General features: G+C 40.0%; 1 protein-coding gene across 2 annotated transcripts; it reads right to left on the reverse strand.

The window, feature by feature from the left end:
- Window positions 1-10475: 10475 nt before the first annotated feature.
- On the reverse strand, window positions 10476-16666 carry dtx3la (deltex E3 ubiquitin ligase 3L a). 2 transcript variants are annotated; one of them, XM_056364674.1, is made up of 5 exons: window positions 16518-16666; window positions 14219-14309; window positions 13979-14130; window positions 12241-12449; window positions 10477-11048 (listed from the first exon to the last, which is right to left on the reverse strand). In XM_056364674.1, the coding sequence occupies exons 2-5, from the start codon at window positions 14298-14300 to the stop codon at window positions 10979-10981; spliced, it is 513 nt and encodes a 170-aa protein (XP_056220649.1). In that variant the 5' UTR covers window positions 14301-14309; window positions 16518-16666; the 3' UTR covers window positions 10477-10978. The 2 variants fall into 2 exon arrangements, with proteins under 2 accessions (XP_056220648.1, XP_056220649.1); XM_056364673.1 differs by lacking the exon at window positions 16518-16666 and having other exon boundaries at window positions 10476-11048; window positions 13979-14309.
- Between the last annotated feature and the right edge of the window lie 665 nt (window positions 16667-17331).

Below are 17331 nucleotides of genomic sequence, written 5' to 3' on the forward strand. Positions count from 1 at the left end.
ACGGCTTACATGCCAGTGAACACCAGAATCACCAGGTCCCCCATTGGCACCCCGTTCTCTTTACAGATGAGAGCAGGTTCACACTGAGCACATGTGACAGGCGTGAAAGAGTCTCAAGACACCGTGGTGAATGTTATGCTGCCTGTAACATCATCCAGCATAACCAGTGTGGGGGTGGGTCAGTGATGACACACAGACCTCCATGTCATAGCCAGCGGTACCCTGACTGCTGTCGGGTTGATGAAATCCTCAGAGGGACTGTCAGACCTTACACTGATGCAGTGGGCCCTGAGTCCCTCCTGGTGCAGGACAATGCCAGGCCTCATGTGGCCAGAGTGTGTAGGCAGTTCCTGGATGATGAAGGCATTAACTTGCCCTCAGGTTCCCCTGACCTAAATCCAATTGATCACCTATGGGACATTATGTATGATTGCATTCTACGCTGCCCAGTACCACCACAGACTGTCCAGGAGCTCACTGATGCCCTTATCCAGATCTTAGAGGAGATCCCCCAGGACACCATCTGCCAACTCATCAGGAACATGCCCAGATATTGTCGGGAGTACATAACAGCATGTGGGGGCCATACACACAACTGAGTCCCATTATGAGTTGCCGTGATGAAAGTTAGATTACCCTGTGACATAAATTTTTTACTTTGATTTTCGGTGTGATTGTGAATCCAGCCCTTAATAGGTTGATGATTTTGGTTTCCATTGACCATTGTTAAGTCATTTTGTTCTCAACAAATTATACAATGTACATCAACAAAGATTGTCAACTTCAATAATTCGTTCATCAAGATCCCATGTATGATTTAAGAGTTTCCTTAGTTTTTTGGAGCAGTGTATACATATATATATATATATATATATATATATATAGTATATATAGCTTTACCATCAAATCTCATTCACTCACATTCTCTTACTTGTAACATTCAGATTAAGATGGGTACTTTTTACAAACAGTCAAAGGCCTCTTATCTTATTCCCTAAAATCTGCAAAGACCAGGATGAATGGTTGAGTCCTCAGGGATTCAGCATCTAAAACTCCTGCACTGCTGTCTGAATATTGAAGAGATGACAGCGAGGGCAGACATTAGACCCTCATATGTGTATGATATCACTTCTCTTCATCATCAGCACAGAAAAGAGGGGTGAAGATCCTATCACATCACAGAAGAGCTCGTAGAATACTGGAACTCCCTTCCCACATACACACACATGCATACACAGACACACTTCCTCTTAGTGTGGCTGGTCTAATCTCACTGTACAATTTGTCTACACAGCCATTGTTGAGTCTGTGACGGAATAAAGGGAGAGCACAGGGGAAGGTGAGTGTATGGTGGGGCTGTGCCCTGGGCTCTGATAGCATTGTCATGAGTGAGTGGGCAAGTCTGGAAAGAGCTGCTTATTGAGGGATAAAGAGTGGGAGGATAAATGTAAAGGAAGCTCTATGGTGAGTCTTTGAAAGCAAAACCTCTAAAGGTCTGCAGCCCTGGAATCCCTTTACTGCTAGCCATCTGATTCCACTCTCCCATTCAAGTAGAAGAAGAGGAAGTGTGTGTGTGTGTGTGTGTGTGTGTGAGTGAGTGTGTGTGTGTTAACCACTTCACATATTAGCAAGCTAGCAAAGACCTCAGAAAAAAAAAACAAAAAAAAACATGGACCTCCACAGGTCTGGTCCATCCTCAAGAGCAATTTGGAAACACTTGGTTCCACGTTTATCTGCATAGACAAAAGTACACAACCATAAATAAGGTGAAGCATGCAGCTGTCAGACTTCTGTCTCCAAGAGATGAACACACTGTTCATCTGTCAATGTTCAAATTAATTTTGTTAAGATGTATGTAAGCTCACAACTTAAACTAAATATATTTATATGTGTGTCTATATATATACAGTATATAAATGAGCACAGAGAGATGACAAACAAATGCAACAACAGATGAAAGGCTATTATAGTAAAGTCAAGTAAGTTTTATTTATATAGCACATTTCATACAGCAGGCGTGAACTCAATGTGCTTCAAAATAAAAGCAAGAATACATCATACATGACAAAATATAAAAAAGCATACAAGATAAGAAAATATTACATGAATAAAACATAGAGCAAAAAACATACAGAATAGGAAGGTATTATTATTATCATTATTCTAAAATGGAAATAACAATAATAATACTAACTCACACCACATATTTAAACCTAACTAAAAGCTTGCGAAAAGAGATATGTTTTTAATTTGCTTTTAAAAGAAGACACTGTTGTAGCAGACCGTAGTTCATATGGTAAAGAATTCCAGAGAGTAGGACCGTAATGACTGAAAGCACCATGAACTGATTTAGAGTTAATTCTTGGTATAGTGAGGAGATCTTTATATGATGATCTAACGGATCTCTTTGATGTATATTTAGTGAGCATGTCATAAAACATAGGAAGGAGCAAAACCATTAAAACATTTAAAAACAATGAGAAGTATTTTAAAATCAATTCTTTGTTTTACTGGGAGCCACTGAAGAGATGATAAAATAGGAGTAATGTGCCCAGACCTTTTGGTTTTTGTTAAAATTCTGGCTGCTGCATTCTGAATAAGCTGGAGTTTATTTAACAACTTTTTTTACAGTCCAGTAAAAAGGGCATTACAGTAATCCAAATTACTGTCATGTCCATGAAGAAACGTTATGTTTAGTTTTGTCTGTCTCGTGACTTCTTGTTTTATTTTGAAAACCTAACTCTCCTCTTGTTTCAGCTAACTTCCTCCTTTCCCTTGTGTGTTTCCCACTGGTCTGATTGTCTGCCCCGCCCTGATTGTTTCCACCTGTTTCCCATTACCTTGTGTGTGTATATAGTCTGCATTTTCCTTTGTCCTGTGCCAGTTCATCTTGTCGTCAGAGAACCACGCCAGCCACGTTATCCCAAGTCAGGTTTTGAATTCTGTGTTACGTTTTTGCCATAGTCTTGCTTTACATTATTTTGATACTTAGTCTTTGCCTTTGTCCTGAATCTTTGTTGGTTTTCCTCAAAAGAGTGTTTTTTTGTTCTACAGTTTTTCCTTTCTGTGAGTGATTTTTATTTGGGTACTTTGAATATATATTTCTCTGTAAGAGTGATTTTTCTTTGCTACTTTATTAAAATATTGTTAATTGGTACTTTGTCTCGGAGTCATGCATTTGGGTTCAATTCCTAGTTCAGAGTCTGACTGAGATAAAAAAAAAAAAAAAAACTCCCAACTTTTATTCACCTCTTAGGTGATAAAAGGCAGTCTTAGAAATATTAGAGATGTGCTTTTGGAAGTTGAGATCGGCATCCAAAACAACAAGTTTCTTACATGCTCACATGGTTTTACAGATGGAGGAGGTAACAGAGATTGAATTGCATACTTCAAAGCCTTAGGACCTACTAAAAGAATTTCAGTTTTGTCCTGATTAAGTGGCAAAAATTTTTGGCCATCCAAAATCTGATATCTGCAATCCAATGGATGAGATCATTCACTGGGTTATGGTTATTGGCAGAACAGATATGTATAACTGTGTGTCATCACCATATGATTGATAAGAAATATTGTGAAAGCATGTACAAATTAAACAGCAGATGACCTAGAATTGACCCCTGAGGTCAATGCTAATCTCATCAGATTCACGTCCTTACTAATTTTAAGATCATTACCAACTCTGATCAGGGCAGTTTTGGTACTGTGGTTAACTCTAAAACCAGACTGGTAAGCATCAAACAAATTATTAGTTGACAGATAAATATGTAATTGTTGGTAAACAACCTTTTTCAAGAATTTTCCACAAAATTGGGAGGTTTGATATTGGTCTATAGTTCTAAAAAACTAGTGGATCCAGATTACTCTTTTTTAACAGTGGTTTTACAATAGCATGTTTGAGACATGAGGGGAAGATTCCAGACTGTAAGGAGGCATTAACAATATCAAGGACATCCTCCAAACAGCTAAAAAACATATTTGAAGAACTTAGTAGGCATTGGATCAAGAGCACAGGTTGCAGAACTAAGCTGCTGCACCACATCATGAAACTTGTTGGGCTGAATTAGGGAATAGTTGGACAGAGTGTGCAGTATGGTGGTGACAGGAAGGAGAGCAATCACACCCACCAGCAGGGGAAGTGACAATTCTATTTCTAATATTGGAAATTTTATTCTTAAAGTATGTGGCAAATTCATTACATTTCTCTGATGAGTGGAGCTTAGCAGGAATTGGTGTAAGTGGATTAACCAGCCTTAACTATTGTACTAAACAGCACTTTAGAATTATTCAAGTTTTCAGTAATAATCTGAGAAAAGTAACGCTGTCTAGATTGTTTCATTTCTCTGTTATATTTAATGAGTAGGTCTTTATAACTAATATAATCGACCTGCAATTTGGACTTGCGCCATTTGCACTCAAATTTGCAACAGGTTCTTTTAAGGGCCTTCACCCTTTCCACGTTCCTCCAAGACGCTTTTGTTTTACCAGAAATTGTTTTAGTTTTTATAGGTGCAATATCATCCATAATTTGTGTTACTGAAATGTTGAAATTATTGACCAAATTGTCACACAGAAACAGGGAAGACAAATCAAAACCAGACAGTGGTCTGCTATACATAGCAGAATTAGTATATCTAGCAATAAACTTATCAGATGTCTCAGCACAAATGGCCCATTGACTAGTTTTGGGCCAGGTGAATTTTTGGTAATCAAAGCAATATTGGAGAAAATACAAAAGTGATCTGAAATCCCAATATCTAGTACATACGTTGGGGTTATATCAAGACCTTTAGGAATAACCAGGTCGAGAGTGTGGCCTTGATTATGTGTAGGCCCTTTAGAGTGCTGAATGAACATCAGTGGTGTTATCAATATGAATGTTAAAATCACCAGAAATAAGAATTGAGTCATATTCAACACAAAATATCTGAAAAAAATAGCAGCAACGCCACCACCTTTCTTCTTAGTCCTAGTACAGTTTGAGAATGAAAAATTAGAAGGTGAAGCTTCAATCAGCTCTTTACTGCCAGTTTCATCAAGCCAGTTCTCAGTGGGGAGAATACAATCAAGTCAATGAGAGTAACGTCAGATGAATGCACAGAACAGGAACTGATGTTTGGTGAAGAAGATTGGGGGACCTGAGTAGGGAAAGGTGTGTTTGTGATTGGAACAGTCATGAACATTGAGATATCTGGACCGCATGCTAAATATTGGCCGAGCATATGGCTCCCCCGCTTGTTGGGGTGAATCCCGGTTCTACTGAAGAGAGAAACACAATCCCAAGTTACAATTGTCTATAAAATTCATGTTGTGAGACCTGCATGCTGACTGGAGCCAGGTGTGTATGCTAAGAATGCAGCTGAAGCAGTCAGCTCCACAACCAAAGGTGGGAATGGGGCCAGAAATAAAAACTTTCCACAGTCCTTTAAAACGTTAAAAAGGAGATTAAAATTATTTTTGGTGCGCTCAGACGCCCAATGGGATGTCGTTTGTTCCTACATGCAGCATGATTCTTGTAATGGAGCTTGTGAGTGAAGGCAATAAATTAAGAGGTTTGTCCGAAATGATTGGGACAGTGGCACCAGGGAAACAGTGTGTGATAGCGTTAATGAAGCGGATATTATCCCTGGTTATGGAATCAGCGATGATTAATGTGGTGGGGTGGATGAGAGGACAAAGAGGTGATGTGTGTGAGCTACTTGGACTGGACAACGACTGCTCAGTCTGCCATGAGGACAGTGGTTCAGGATGGGTGGTCTGGGCAGTTTGAAAGGAGAGATGGGGCTCTGTCTGGGGAAGACTTCCTGAACGTCTGGTGACAGCTTCCTGCAACATTTTGCAGCACTTCATCCCTGTGATTGAGTAATGAGCCGTCTGGTCTGTGCTGGCCACAGGTGGAGGAGATGCAGCAGTGACAGGAGGGGTCATAGCTTGGTTGGGGTCCACCAGTTCAGGTGGGAGCAGGGTTGCAGGGGCATCACCAAGATGGACTGGAGCCTCATCCATCAGAGGGATGAAGCGGTTCGAGATGGTTAAAGGAGGTGATACAGAAGCTCTCCTCGTATCCCTCTTTCGACCGTGGTGTACCACCTCTGATCAGGATGGCTGAGGCGGTTTTGTAGCGGAGCTATGGACCAGGGCCCTCAGCCTAGCTCCCATGCTGACCTCCAGGTCATCTGTCAGTTTATCAGGATATCAGCGCCAAGGTCCGGCGCAGCAGTGGTAGAAGTGGTGTATGGTGCCCCTGTGTCTGGCACTCGTTCAGAGGAATGGCCACTCTCCTCAGCTGCAGGACCATCCACGTGGGCTGGCCCATTGCTGGTGTGCATTGAAGCCCACCAAGGAAGGGTGGTCGCAGAGGCCGAGACTAACTGAGACACCAGAGTGGAGGCAGGTTGGGCCACTGGGGCTGCAAGGCTGGAGGACTGCATATGCGATATATGCTTTGCCTGGGCCGTGACTATAGAGATAAAGCTGTCAATCAGCTGATTCTTTTCTTGAAGTTCTGACTTCAGCTGGTGGACCTTCCTCTCTTAACTGTGAGCATTGGAGTTTGAAGTTCATACACACTGCCATTGTATCTGAGTTCAGTTCAAGAATAGCTCACAGAACAACACGATCATTAGAGTGGGAAACTTAAAACAAAGTAAAAGTATCCTACAATCGGTGAGAGTGGCGTTCTCAGGCCTGTGCTTCTGTGAGTGTAGGCTACATGCCAAAGGGAAAGTCCTTAAAACACTTTAAAATCTGCGTCAGATCTTAAAATTCTTTATCCAGTTAAAAGATATGGTTAAAACGACCAAGATGTCAAAGAGTGTAAGAGATATATGGGCTTAAACTGGATGGAAATTGGATAAAAAGTCAGACCGATAGAGCCGCTGACAAAGAGACGTAGACGTAGACACCAGCCGTGTCCGTTTACATATAGATTGTTAGATAGACTGTATGGGAACAAAATATATCTACATTACATCCATCTTAGGCGTCTACACTCCCCACGTCCGGTAATTACCAGACACACAATCTGCTTTGTTTTCCAAAAGGAACAGACTCTAATTGTGAGCTTAATGAAACACTGCTGTGGACCATTTATCAGTACTAACAGGGCAGTGATGATACATAAAATATCTTTGTAGTTAAACAATTTCTTGAACTTCAGTCACAACTTGTCCATTTAGGCTTGAATACCTGTGCTTTCTATTTTCACTGCTAACAATAAGGAAACATGTAAAAGAAAGAATTATGGTTCTTACACAACAGATCGATTTCAACATGACAAAAGATTGTGAGTCTCCATCACTGGTGTACAGCTGCTCCTGGAGCTACAAACAATACTACAGCCCCCATGGTGTGTGTGTGTGTGTGTGTGTGTGTGTGTGTGTGTGTGTGTGTGTGTGTGTGTGTGTGTGTGTGTGTGTGTGTGTGTGTGCGCGTGTGTGTGTGCGCATGTGTTGTGGTGAAGACAAATTTGACAGGCTTTGACCTGCCAGTGGTGGACAGATGAGTGTGTTTGAGCGTCCAGGAGAAAGTGGTTTAAGAGGCTCCTGGATGACAGAGGCCTCCCAAATGAGATTAGACTTTATTGTGAGTGCAAGGACCTGGCTGTAATTCAGTTTGAAGAGAACATCAAGCCTGCATTAAGCTGGGAAAGTTCACACTTGGCGGTATGGACCAATAAGGTAAAGGCAAGACTTTAAGTAGGGAATAAAGGTAGAGGAGAAAAATAAGACCAATAACTGGCAGTGTTCTTCCCACCACCTCCTGCTAGAACAGTTGTGCAGTGGAACCTCTTTGATTACCTAATGAGTCTTAACTACATAGTAATAAGACCAGACGGTTGGCCAACATTCACATTCACAGTGAAATATAGAATGTTAACAGGTTTATATCAGGGTGGGAATCAGAAAAATTAAGAATATGATAATGTGCCCTGTTTTCATGGTGGCATGGGCATGGCATGGGCCTTGTTCAAATGAGGCAGTGCAAAGATAACTGTTGGTATTGTGGCAGGAAATGTGTCTTAAACGTGTCTCAGAGCCTCATCTGTTCTGGCCCAGTGTCAATCTGCTGCCTCTCAACAAGAGCTCGCTCAATGCTTCAATCAAAATACTGCTGAAGCTAAAGCAACTTCACACTTTTGTTTCTTCTCACTGAGACGACTGCAGTTCATTACTTTCACCAGGAACACACTGCCTATGTTGCTTGTGTATAGCAGCAGCTGTCACTGACCTGCTGCAGAAAATCATGTGTTCACACTGGCTGCATCTCTGTTGCTGCAGATCTGTCTGTCTACATCGAGTTTGCAGGTTACTGATAATTTTGGATTTCTTTTCATTATAAATTCTCATTTATTTTTGACAGAAAAACATCACTAAAATACTACTGTCTTCACATGCAGCTGCTAAAATGATTAAAAATATATTTATGTTTTTATATTTATGTTTTTTCATGTCTGTTTCATATTCAGATTCAGACTAAACATTGAGACTATAGTGGAATGTATTAGTTTTATGTGATGTTGCTGCTATGATGTCAGTGAAACCAAAAGGTCTTTTCTTAGCTTCGGTTCTCCATGACCAACACTGAATGTCCCGTGTTAAACATGTTTGGTATTTTTGAGCCACTTGCCTGTTTTTGTTTAAACTCCATGTCTCCATAGCAGATTTATACCCCACACTTTCATGATGACTCTTCAGAGATGCTGATGCTTTTCACCAGTTGTTGAAACCGATGCTGGTAAATGTTGGCTACTCCCTGTTTTAAAAAAATGGCAACAGGCAGAGAAAAACACTGTGTAGCGTTAACGCCATAATTTAGAATTTGCTCTCATTGAAATGGGGCACCAGTCCTCTGGGAAGACAACAATGAATTACTTCATTGATAAATTTATCAATCTCATAGCAGAAGCTATGACTTCTCGATTCAATGGATCTCCAGTCTCTACGTCAAAAGAATACAACAGGACAACAACTGGTTTTAAATTAAAAGATTTATTAACTAAACTACTATGTACAGAGTAAATGCAAGGTGTAATAATCATAAAGATGAAAGTAATAATGAACTGAGCTGTGTGATGAGTTGGCAATGGTGGAAGAGAATATGTTATGGCTATACACTATGGCTATACAGCTAATGATACTACATCTACGAATTAGGTTTGATGATTAAATATTACTATATTTCGACATCAACCCAGTCATGAGCAGAGTGTTAAGACAAGTCTACTGTGAGTTGGCGTGATAACCCTGGAGACAGGGGATCTAGGTGGTTTGCAGCTAGCAGCTTAGAATTACAAGTTTATATAGCTACAGAGCCGGGCTCTGAGCCTTGAGCTTTCAGCAAAGTTTTCAGCCTCTAGCATAATGTGAATTGATCACGACTGTGTGACTATGAAATTTGGGATTGAACTATTACATAGAAACATCTAACAGAACAGTTAGATATTTAATTATATATTCTTCCTCAGATGTGTGTCTGTGAAGAGAGTTCTGCTGGTCACTACCCAGGACTGGAATGTGGGTTGTAGTTTATGACTCTTATCTAGAGAGGGACAGAGGAAGGGAGGTTGGTGTGTGTGTGTTCATGCATGGCACAGAGAGGCCAGGATTCACACCTTAGTGATAATCAGTCCTCTTGGTGTTATTTGTCCTATATAAGAAACAATCAAATATCGTTAGAGAGAGTCTTATTGTTACAAACTGTAGATTTTGACTATGTTCCCCAGTTGCCTGGTGTCCATTGGTTGATCCTATGGAGCTGACCCTTTAACCCTTGGTCTGACTCTGTGTTCCTCTGACATGCTAAAAGCATGGACAGTTTGGGAGAGAGGGGTCCTTTATCTCTGTTTCCTATCAATTTGATAGTTTGATGGTGGGAAGAGTAACAAAGTGTCAATTTGTGTCCATAACTCTGCATGTCCTTACAATGAACTTCTTTAATGGCTTGTGACTGATGCCAGGCCAGGCATGTACGCTACAGCTGCTTCTTCATACACGCTGTGTTCCAGCCTAGAGTGACCAGAGGATCATTGCTACCAAGGAGTCATCTGGTACCAATTGTCCGGTTGACTTAAAGCATTCTTGTTCGAGAGCCTGATTAAAAGTTTTAATATATGTAATAAAACATTGATATTTTGCTTCAGTGTAGCAATAACATAGATGAAGATACATTACACTCATGACGTTCCCCTAGGGGAATAAATAAAGTATCTATCTATCTATCTATCTATCTATCTATCTATCTATCTATCTATTTTTCAATCCCATAAAATGTAACATTTGATTACCCTATCAATGGAGTAACATGACTCCATTTTCTGAGTTTAAAAAGTCATTTTGTGATACAATCATAAAATCGCTTCACATGATGCTTCACATGATGCTTCACATGATGCTACACATGATGCTTCACATGTTATGTCACAAAAAACACCACCACAAGTTGGAATTAATACATATTTATACATACATAATAAATACAAGTGACAAGTTTCAGCAACTTGAAAAACTGCTGTGAAGTAAGGATGCAAAATTATGAGTGGTAAACAATTTATTTATTAACATTATACAAAGCACAATGAACAGAAAACACCTAAATTAAATCAATATTTGTTGTGGCCATCCTTTGTCTTAAAACAGTTCACAACATTTCTCCAGGTCTTTGGCAGATAGGTTGTTCCAAGCATCTTGAAGAGACTGTCTCATGATGGTGAGATCAGGACTGTTTTCTTTGAGTCTGTATGTTAGAGCTCAGTGTCTCCTATTGCAGAGTGAATCTGGGAACAAAGATGAAGAGCCTAAAACCTTTTCATTGTATATTTCAAACATCAGAATTGCAGTATAATAATACACAATTTACACAAATTATACACTGACAACAACAACCATCAGATAATGTTTTATAAAAATGTGGCAAAGATTATCTGGGTATTCAAAGATAGTATGTAGTTGAGTAGTCTGTGCCTCCAGCAGTGTGTTGTATGTTATTCAATGCCTTTATCCTTCAGTAGCTTCCTCACAGTCTTCAAGTAGTCAGAGTCTGGGTAGCCATCACTGAGAAAACACAAATGACAAATTATTACATTAAGAGTAGTGGATTTAGATGTTTAATGCTAAATGTAGGTTATTATGATAAAGAATCAATGACTGGGATATGGGGGACCAGTGTTGTGCATGAACATACTAAAACAGCTCATTCATTAAGCATGCTCATGTTTTTGGTGATCTCAACATATACGTTTGCAACTAATGAATGAGGACGAGAGCATTGTAAACTCTAACAACGTTGATTAGATTAAATTAAAATTACAAATAAGTGAGATTGTATTTAATTCTTTAAGTGACAGTAAAATCATTATGTTCTTTGAAGTCACAGAAATCTTGTAATGTGTTTTTTTTCCAAAAATCAGGACAAGTGTGTGGTACCGGGTCAAACCTTTACAAATTCTGTATATCATACGCCCTCATCTATGAGCTACTGAACAGAAAGTTGAACTAACCAATTCTACCCTGGCACGAGTGATATGAAGACAAGCATCAGGTGCCAAAAGTGCAATGCACACACATTGCATACATACACACGCATGCGCACACACACACACACACACATACACACACACACACACACACACACACACACAGGGACAGCTTTTCTGTGGTTTTAATTTTATATTTTCAACAGACAGGTGAGCTAAAGGCCTCTCAGGTGAGCTATGATATCACAGACACAGACAGGTGAGCTACCTACAGGGTTTATACTTTTATCTTCCTGTAACTTTTTCTTGAAAATCGATTACGTCAAGATTTCTATTTATTCAATAATGTAAAAATATCTGTTTAAAATCAGAAAAAATCTCACGTCATGCCACAGTGTGTCCGCTGTAACCTGTTAACGTGTGTGTGGGGTGTGATGACTGACTGAAAGTGGATTACTTAACTGAGAGGAGAACTGATGTCTCTACGTATGTGTCTATGTTCGCCAGTTCCTGGTAAAATTTTGATTGTGTTGATTGAGAATACACGTGATGTCACAGTGATGTCAGATGTCACACGTCACGTCTACATGTGAGAGGTGTGTGCGGTGGCATGGCAGCAGCAGCGTAGCTGAGGAATTTATATAATTGTCGTTGTACCTGGATAACATGCACCTGGATAGCATACATCTGGATAACGGACATATATATATATCTATATATCCTATATATTTCTCCAACAAGGGAAAACTCTGGTTGTAATATTTACTCACACTCTGCTCCCTCCGTCTGGTTGTATTTTCAGGGGGATAGAAGCTGTGATCACGTCCCCTCCATCGTTGTTGGTGCTGACCGTGAACAGGAGCTGATGGTTGAAGGCCTTGTCCAGCAGCTTCAGGACTCTCCTGCCCTCACGGCTGCCAGGCAGGTAAGCACAGAGCCGCAGGCCGGAGTAAGGCTGGCCGGGGTGAGGGTGTTTCTCCTGCAGGTAAGTTAGGCTTCATTAAACAACACTGTATTTAGTATCCTGTTTCTCCTTCAATATGTCACCTGTCTGATTTCTCCTACAGTCTCACCAGGACCTATTGATCAGCTGATCCTGTTCCTGACTGACTGGAGTTAATGTGTCAAACCTCCAACATCACTGTCACTGGCAAAGAAATAAAAGTCATCTAGTCAACAGCACAGGAATAGTTGTGTAGCAATGTGAGCTAGTAGCTGGAACAGTAGCAGTGACCCCAGAGTCATAAGGCACATAGTTGGGTGATCTCTGTTTTAATAGATAATAATATACATATTAATGCAAATCTCTCCTGTCAGTGTTGTTCCTGTTGCTCTAACCAGACTAACCAGACTAACCAGATCATCAGCTTCTTAAAGAATGCTGGTGCAGAAGGAACCTGTGCTCTTCTTTGTGCTGTCTCACTTGTTGCTTCTTAATGTTGTGCATGACTTTGTCTTGTCTTGGTGGACTACATTGTGTTTCAGTGTAATTCAGAACTGTGTGGTGCAGTTACATGTTTATTCCATAAATCAAGCTGGTTACTGATTCTATTTGTTGACTATAAATAATTAAAGTATGTTCATTTCAAACTGTGCTTTTGAATACCTGTTATAAATGTGCAAAACAATATACACCAAAGAAATTAAATTATTGATTATTAAAAACACACACAGAGAAACACACACAAAATAGGTTTCCATACACAACAAGAGGACAAACACAAACATAGCTTCAGCCTTTTTTAGAATAAACTGGTCATATTGGCAGAATTCAAAAAATCTGTATGAAGATATGCATATCTTCAATCAGAAGCCAAGCAGTCATTAGATAATACAGCTCATTCAAAAACTCTTCACTGTTGTTATGATTCAGTTTTATGATAAGATATGAAATTATTATCCTCATCAGTCTACACTCAGTCCCTCACAACAAAATGGAAACTGAATTGTAGCCATTATTTTACAGCTTTATGAGAAAGTAGAAACTTAAATATCACATTGGTATACATTTTCAGACACATTAGTATGACACCTTAGGTTCCTCCATTTCTCTTGATCATCTGAAATGTTTCTACTCCTTGACTGGAGTTAGGGTTAGGGTTACTAACCCACCTGGTAAACTCAGCTGATTGGTCTCACACCTGTCTATATAAGGTCATATAGACACCTGTCACCTGCAGAGCTCAAAGACAGGACCTCTCAAGACCTGGACCTGGACTAACCAGGACATCAGACCCAGAAGCTGATGGTGTCTCGGAGCTCAAGAGAAACTTCCAGAAGTCTCATCTCTTTAGCACCTGAACTAAATTTCATTAGTCACAGCAATACATTTTTAAGTTTCTAATAAATTTGAAAGAATTTTTTGCTTGGTCGTTACTGAGTATCGAGCGTAGACTGATGAAGGAAAAGGTTTTTTTTTTATTTTACCATAAAACTGCATCATAACAACATGTGGAAACAGTGAAGACTTTCTGCATTAACTCTAATTTTAAATATATGCAAGCTTACGGTCTGTATTCCATCTGGGAATATATAGTTGATCTGTAGGGTGTTGTCATGAGGGAATCCTGGTAGGTCTCTATGGAGGATCACCCAGGTCATCTGGCCCTTAGGCTGGCAAACACTCAGTGCACTGTACACTCTATCAACCCCTTCATTAGCTGCACAGACAGGGAGCAGAGGTGGGTAGATAATAATTATGGAGAGTTTGATAGACAAAGGGGGCAGAAGTGTCTGTATGTGCAGGACCTTGTTGTTGCAGTGATGGAGGACCATGTCCATTCAGATAGCGGTTACAGTGGAGCTTGTCACTGCTCTGGCCCGAGCCCATCCTGAGCGGCTGTAGACAAACACACAGAGAAACATCAGACTTTACTCACACTGCCCATTTTCCTGTCAGGGTTAGTACTGTTCAGCCTGTGAAAACAATGTCTTCTGGGGCTCTGAAAAAAATAACCCTTGTGATGTCATGTTGATGTCATCACATTTTATCAGAGCCCATCCTGAGCAGCTGTAGACAAACACAGGGAAACACATCAGACTTTACTCACACTGCCTAGTTTACTATCATGGTTAGTACAAATAGTTGCATACTGTCTCTTGGGGCTTTGAACAGTAAATGTGATGTCATGGTGATGTCATCAGTAGTATCTCAGTTTAGGCTTGGAAAGAACAAATAGATATGTGCAGTTTGAAAGAGATGGGTGATTAGCAGGCTGGGAGGATCTAATGGGAAATGCCGCATGGGAAATGTGGGATCCAGAGGGACTGAATCTAAAAACATATGAGACCAAATCACTGAGCAGGTCCAGGGGAAGTCAAAGACTGAGAGGAAGAGCTCCATACTCATCTGACATCAGACAGGTGGGTTATCTGCTCACATGACTGATTCACACCCTGACACTCAGGTCATTAAGGTTTCATGAATGAATGTGTGAATTGTTGTGAAACTCCTGGATGCCCCAGCTGACATATCACATCACAGAGTCTCTCCCTGGAGAGTTAGCTCTGCTGTGCATGAAGTCACTTCATATAAACTGTAGGTGTAGCATCTCCAAAGACAACATATCTTTTAACACTACCCAGCACAATGCGCAGTAAACTACTACAAGCAGTTGTAATGACTAATCTGTAGCATACTGTACATTCCCTTCTACAGCTACCTGCATATGAAACCTGTGACTCTTTAAAAAGCTGTAAATGATTTTACTACTTATTCACAAAGTTGTGGTTATTATTTCTACCAGTTCTGACAACAGTGTACTCACTAAGCTAAATGTTAATGTCTGTGAACAAAGTGACAATCAGACAGGTTCATCCAGATTATCTAAACCATTCTTCATACATGACAGGACATGTCTGAAACATATGATAATTCCTCAACCTGAGGAAAACTGTGTGTGCAACTACAGGAAGTGCAGAGGGTAAAAGTTAAAGTATGTAGAGAAGAGGTCCATATGTGCCCTGGTTAAAGTGAGACATTATGGTACAATTATTTTAGTAATATAATTACACAACATCAAGAAACGTTAGGTAAATAAAAATTAAACACCAGTAAGTCCTCCAACCTAACCTTCCCTTGGATCGCAGGCATACCGGACCTTTGTCACCATGGTAACAATACTAAACACGTGGTTAAGGTTGTGGAACAGTCATAGATAAAAGAAATGATGCTGTTTGACATGGGAGTGGGGCACTAGTCCTACCACCCCTACCTCCTCCTCTGCTGCTGTCATCATTTTCTCCACCACTAGAAGTCGCCTCACAAAGGACTCAATGTAACTGCTTGTACAGACGACCTATGGGCTAGTCGTTTTTACAGGAATGTCTCTAAATAGTCAAACGTGTTGGAAATCCAAATTTCCTTCAATTCAACATTCAATTCTTTCAGTTTTTCCAGACTTTGATATTGTAGGATACAAATTATCTGCACTCACCAGTATATACTGATAAGGAAGCAGACCAGCACAGGTTGAAAAGGCTGTGTAGTGATTATGTTTGTCTCATTGTGTTTCTCTGTTTCAGCTCATCATATAAACTCATCTGTTTCTCTACATAGTCAAACGTAAAGGATTTGGACACTTGACCTGCAGAAACACCTAGAGTGGATATTTTCACGCTGTTGCTTGAAAGTTTTCCAGCGATAGTTAACACAGGGAACTCTGTCAGCATGCGGTTAGTTCACATACATTACAAAGATGGCTGATGATACCAAGAACATGTGATTCAGTGTTTCACTAGGTTTAAATTCTGAAGATATAGTGGCTACATGAATCATTAAACATATGATTTCATTAAGTAGTATCGTTTCTAAAATCATGTTTTTTAATTTTGCTGCCAAACGTTCAGCTTGTTGTTTTCTAAAAGAACAGGTCTGTGGTCATTGAATCAAAGCCTCTAAAGTTTATATACAAAACCTAGAGATATATCAGGTTTATATTCACCACTACGCAACATACACAGATCAGACTGACATGACACAGGCACCAAATACCTGTTCAACTTCTCATCACAGTAAAACTGATCAGTGTGTTACTGTCATCATTACCTGTTGGAACGCTCTTCTTCTCCAAACTTCAGTCAAACACTGTCTTCTTCTTCTGTCTGTCCTGGAGTTCAGTTATTTATTCAGGTCATGATACCATGAGAAATAGACAGAGACAAAGAGAGAGACTGAGAGAGACAGAGAGAGAGAGAGAGAGAGAGAGAGAGATGGGCGTGTTAAGTTGCTTCGTTGTGCTTTACTGCTGAGTGATCTGTTCAACTGGTGTGGCAGCTTTGACAGGGACTGTTGTGTGTGTGTGTGTGTGTGTGTGTGTGTGTGTGTGTGTGCGTGCATGTGCATGTGCATGTGAGTGTGAGAGAGAGGGGAAGAGATAGCAGTATGCAAGTATGTGTGTAGGCGTGGTGGGTGAGCGAGAAAACAAGGATAATGGGGTCCAAGTGAAAAGGGTAGTTTATGAATAGTTTCTAATTACAATAAATATAATAACTCTCACAATCTGCTTAATTCTGTTACTAATCTTCAGAACTGAAATATTACCGATGAAAATCTTTTTTATCTACACTAAACCTGGAAATGACTCAAATATGATTCCATACTTGGCATGCCACCAACTGAACATTTAAAATGAGCTGTTTGTAAGAATCTCTGTTTACAACATTTAAATGTTCATTAAAATTATCATCAATAAATAACAGTCCTCTCAAAAACGTCTATGTCTAAAGGGTACAGCGATGACTGAGTCACACCTGGGATGATTCAATATAAATTTTAATGTAGTAATAATTTAAAGAGCTCACCATGGGTAAGGGTCATCAAATAATTGGTGGTAGTCTTCCTTAAACTCCAAGCCTGGAAA

This window comes from Seriola aureovittata, chromosome 20, assembly GCF_021018895.1.
Source record: "Seriola aureovittata isolate HTS-2021-v1 ecotype China chromosome 20, ASM2101889v1, whole genome shotgun sequence".
Lineage (NCBI taxonomy): Eukaryota > Metazoa > Chordata > Actinopteri > Carangiformes > Carangidae > Seriola > Seriola aureovittata.

What these genes read in the sequence shown, in the direction of transcription:
- dtx3la (XM_056364673.1), bottom strand. Translation starts at nt 14,251, where the DNA reads ATGGACATGGTCCTCCATCACTGCAACAACAAGGTCCTGCACATACAG. An exon ending in TCCCAGATGGAATACAGACC is followed by an intron (nt 12,450 to 13,978) that starts GTAAGCTTGCAT and finishes ACTTACCTGCAG; the next exon opens with GAGAAACACCCTCACCCCGG. An exon ending in CCAGACGGAGGGAGCAGAGT is followed by an intron (nt 11,049 to 12,240) that starts GTGAGTAAATAT and finishes GTGTTTTCTCAG; the next exon opens with TGATGGCTACCCAGACTCTG.